Source organism: Schistosoma mansoni, chromosome 1 (genome assembly GCF_000237925.1).
Source record: "Schistosoma mansoni strain Puerto Rico chromosome 1, complete genome".
NCBI classification, from domain to species: domain Eukaryota; kingdom Metazoa; phylum Platyhelminthes; class Trematoda; order Strigeidida; family Schistosomatidae; genus Schistosoma; species Schistosoma mansoni.
In genome coordinates, this window is record NC_031495.1 from 51,083,739 (window position 1) to 51,088,331 (window position 4,593).

The following is a 4,593-nucleotide window of genomic DNA, read 5'->3' on the forward strand; positions in this document are numbered from 1 at the left end:
AAGTTGGATCAGCTGAGAGACCATCATCGCCAGGACTAACACAGGCCATCAAGCCTCCTGTCCTTTCCAAACTGAAACTGAAACTATTCTGTGGGCATCCCAACAACACTGAATGGGTTCTACCTGCTGAGTCATGTAACTTGCCATCAACACCTCGCACAACGGGTAGTATTCTTGAGCGTAACAAACCCTCTAACACGCACACTCACAAAAACTATCAGAATGCTGATCACTCCACACACCCTCTAAAGCCTAAAACCACTAATTAGCATGGTAATTACAGGTTCCTCACCCCACACCATATGTACATTCCCCAGGATCACAATTGTAATTACTCTCAGGATGAGAACTTTCCACACCACTCAGTACCAACCCACCACATGAAAACGGCCTCCATGTATAACAACAGTTGTAACCACTTCCAGTTACGTGCAGCAGACCCCCCTCATGCTCACACTAGCTTAAATAGCTATAACAGAGGCTACGAGCTTAACCATGAAAACTATTTTACAAATAACAGTACAGTCAAACTGTACCAGATAATTTTGGAATAAGGCCCCTAGTGGCACGCTTGTTGAAGCATATAGCCCAAGTCATTTCAAACCACGTGCATAACATAAACTCGCTTCCCCCGTACAGTTCGCATCAGAAAGTACTTCCACCCTTCCCTCTTGGATAAACTCCCCAAACAACTTCACTGGCTTATTTGATACATCCCCCAGTAACTCTAGCTATCAAAATACAGTGCTATTGAGAAACATTCAATTCCTCACTTCAAACCCGCGAGGGTCATGACACCTTTAATCGAGTTACTCTCACTCATTTTAACTTAGTAGGCCATTTGTTTAATATGTGACTTATCAACGCTAGGTCGATCTGCAACAAAAAGACTGATTTAGCTCTGTTTCCATATATCAACCATCACTTATAATGATATCTGAAGATGGACTAACAGTAATATTTCCGATCTAAGTATATCTCTTAATAACTACCTCCTATATGGAAGCGATAGATTGAAAGGACGAGGGGGAGGATGCCCTATTTACGCTCACTCTAGCTTAAACTCACTACTATGCGATATGCCTGAACTAAACAAACTGAAGGACTCGGAGTGGATTGTTTTGAAGCCATCAAATTCCATTATCTTACTGTTCGGCTGTGTCTACCGGCAACCTAAAGCGTCAATTGGTGAAATAGCAGTATTGTCAGATGTAATCACACAAGCTCCCTCCCATTCACAGACAAGCTCATTTGTTGTGACTTCAACATACCTGCAATTTCTTGGTTTCCAGTCAAGGCTCCGAAACGTTGAATGTCTAGAACTACGACAGTGGACTCAATATGTCAGTAGCCCTACCAGACATCAAAATATCTTGGACTTAGTCTTTACCAGTGGCCTCACCCCCAATACTGTGTACATTGGAAAGACGTTTCCAGGTAGTGATCATAACATTGTCGTATGTAGCGTTAATATAAAAAACACAACCGGTAGACGTAAAAATGTAACCCTTCGTAGAAACTAGCGCAAGGTAGATTGGAATAATTTCCACAATTACCTAAGAAGCACTGACTGGGGGACTCTTTCCTGCAAACAATACCGACACACTAACCAATATATATTATCACAACATCGAACGTATCACCAACAAAATCGCACCTTTAGAGTACTGGAGACCTAAGTTTTCTAAAGGTCTGTATATACCGGTCGGTACACGAAGACGTCTGCAAAGATATTGTACTCGCTTACACAACTTTAATGACTTTTCCTCTTTAGCAACGATGACAGAAATACTTGCCCAGACAGATGCAATAAGTGCACAAAAAGCAGTCGAGCAGGAAAAACATGCTGTCGAACTTAGTAATAACTTCTCTGCACTCCCAAACTCTTTCAAAATAAACTTGAACGTTCTAAATCGACAGGAAATATATTTATTAAAAACAAACAAGTATACGAAGATCCTAAACTTGTTGCGGAACTATTTAGTGAACACTTTTGTTCCTCATTAACGGGTAAAAAACCTTTAAATGATTCAGAACTTATCACAGCATCTGCCTATGAGATTACTAATGTAGACTTCAATGTACAAAATATCTCTAGGGCAATTAGTACATTGAAACACTCCTACACTGATGGACCAGATGGTTTCCGGCTAGCATGCTAAAGCGTAGAGGTGATGATTTGTGTGTTTTATTACTCAAACTATTTGCGATATCACTCTCCACAGCGTGTTACCCTACTGCCTGGAAAACTACACACATTATTCCCAAAATTAAAACAGGACCTGAAGCAAATGTTGAAAATTACCGACCCATAAACATAACTTCAGTGGTGTCTAGAGTGATGAGAAAAGTAGTTAAGGCGGCGGTAGTCCAACATCCAATTACTAATAATCTCATCTTGGTCTCCCAAAATGAATTTCTTAGGTCCAGATCATGTGATACATGCCCAGTAGACTACATGAGTGATATAACTCTGAAACGAGACAATGGACTCCTTGTATCAGTCATATATTTTTCGAGTTTAAGAAAGCTTTTGATAAGGTTCCACGCAAAAGGCTTCTAGTCAAACTACGATCCATCGGAATCAACAACCCACTCTATTCATGGTTTGTTTCATTCTTAAAGGGGCGTAAACAAATGGTAAAATACAATGACTGTTTCTCATTACCTAGACCAATAACTAGTGGCGTCATCCCCCTTTGAACGAATCTTAAATGAGCTTGAGAAATACTAGCCAATCAGAAGACAGTTAGTAAAAATTAAAGGGGATACTGTTCTTTTACATGACTCAAACACTTGTAGTGACCGACCAGTCTCGATAAGAACACGATTGGAATAACAGAAACGATTATTATTATTGTAACCAATTGTACCAGAGATTGTTTTACTGTATTTGTTTAACTGTATCCGTTTCACTTCTTATTCCATATACCGCCTGGTTTGGTTCGAGCTTGTGTAACGGAGTTGAAATTGCTATGTATGATATACTAATGCATTCTATTTTCTTTCTGTTGCAGGGCGACTAAACATAAACTCTTTGGAGGAAGAAGAACAAGCCCTATGTACACTAACCTTACAGGATGACTCATAAGACTACTTTGTAAACTGACTCTTCCCGCTGTACCCTCCCGCACCGCGCTTTTTGATTTTGAAATAAAGAGGCTTGTGATTCCCACTGTGTTCTCTCTTGGTGTGAAGTCCTCGTTTAACATTGTGTGCTGTGCTGTTTTTCAGATCTGTACTGCTGTTCTATAACTGCTGATTCCACGTGTTACAAGTGGTGATGGAGGTGTTCACTAAAAAACGCGATGAAAACCTGAACGAACCGCCGGTGATTCCAGTCAAGCCAACTACTGGCTCAGCTCCCCGTCAACCGCCACTCCTGGAAAACTCGTCAGACTATACAGTGTGGAAGTTCAAAGTTGTAGCATATCTTCGTAAAGTTCCAGCTTCGGAACAATTCGATTATCTGGTGTCCTACCTCAGTGACGAAGCTACCAAAAGAGCTATAGTTAACGGGTTTGCGGCGGACAATACTCTCGCTCAGAACTGGAAGATTCTCGATGATTGTTTTTCGACGCCGGTGGATCCCCAACAAGCAGCCATCCGATTTTTGTCACGACATCAAACACCCGGCGAGAATCCAATGGATTATTTTAATTCTTTGCAACAGATGGCTGTGCAAGCGTTTCCTTGTCTTGATGCCACTGGAAGAGATGAATTGATCAAGTCTCGGTTCGTGGAAGGGTTACTATCCAGTTCCTTGAAGGAACACTGCCTACTAAACCCTCCAACAGACATAAATTCCTTAAAAAGAGTTACATTCCGGTTCATGGCAGCCGAGCAGCTTAAAAGCCCACTTGACATGCACCAGCCAACTGCGATGGCAGTAATGCAGCCCACAAAAGCGAGTCGCCCACTGAACCCTCAACGCATATCTAACGTTACCCGGTCTTCCCACTGGAACAGCAGTCGAAGACAGTTCAATCCCACTGAGAAGAAGTGGAGACCAACGAATAGTTATCATGGTCGTCAATCCGAATGCCCGTACTGTCGAAGGTTTGGCAAAAACGCAAAGAAATGTGGTCATAATCGTTTTGGTAACACAAGTAAGCCGTACATTTTCCATTTATCTTCTTATGCTAACCATGTGCGTCCCATCACCATTAAGGCTAGAGTACAGGGTATCGATATCGAAGTTTTATTAGACACCGGAGCGTCAGTATCCCTAATTAAGAGCGAGTTTTTAGGAAGGCTTAATCGTAAAGTCTAACAGACGCGACACCCATCCACATTACTCACAGCTAGCGGAGACCCATTGAAAGTGAACTCTAAGGTATGGTTGGACCTAATGATAGATAGACATTCGTTCCGTCATGGGTTTTTAGTTTGCCCGACTTTGACTTGGGATATGATACTCGGAGTCGACTTCATGTTAGAACATAAAGCTTGTATATTTATGGACAGCTTGGAAGCTAAATTTGGAGAGACTAAAATACGCTTGCACCATACTAACACGCCATTTAAAGTTGTGTCATATGTGGGAATCTCAGACCTGGTGCGACAAGTAAACGACAACCGAACACTAAAAGA

The 4,593-nt window shown here is 41.6% G+C and overlaps 1 protein-coding gene across 1 annotated transcript; it reads right to left on the bottom strand.

Moving 5' to 3' along the window:
• Positions 1–3,774: 3,774 nt before the first annotated feature.
• On the bottom strand, positions 3,775–4,328 carry Smp_161390 (hypothetical protein). Its single transcript, XM_018794767.1, has one exon. It carries the CDS (start codon positions 4,127–4,129, stop codon positions 3,809–3,811), a length of 321 nt encoding a protein of 106 aa, XP_018649146.1. The 5' UTR covers positions 4,130–4,328; the 3' UTR covers positions 3,775–3,808.
• Between the last annotated feature and the right edge of the window lie 265 nt (positions 4,329–4,593).

Bases quoted from the DNA above. Each gene is read 5' to 3' on its own strand.
- Smp_161390 (XM_018794767.1), bottom strand. From the start codon at position 4,129: ATGGAAAATGTACGGCTTACTTGTGTTACCAAAACGATTATGACCACA.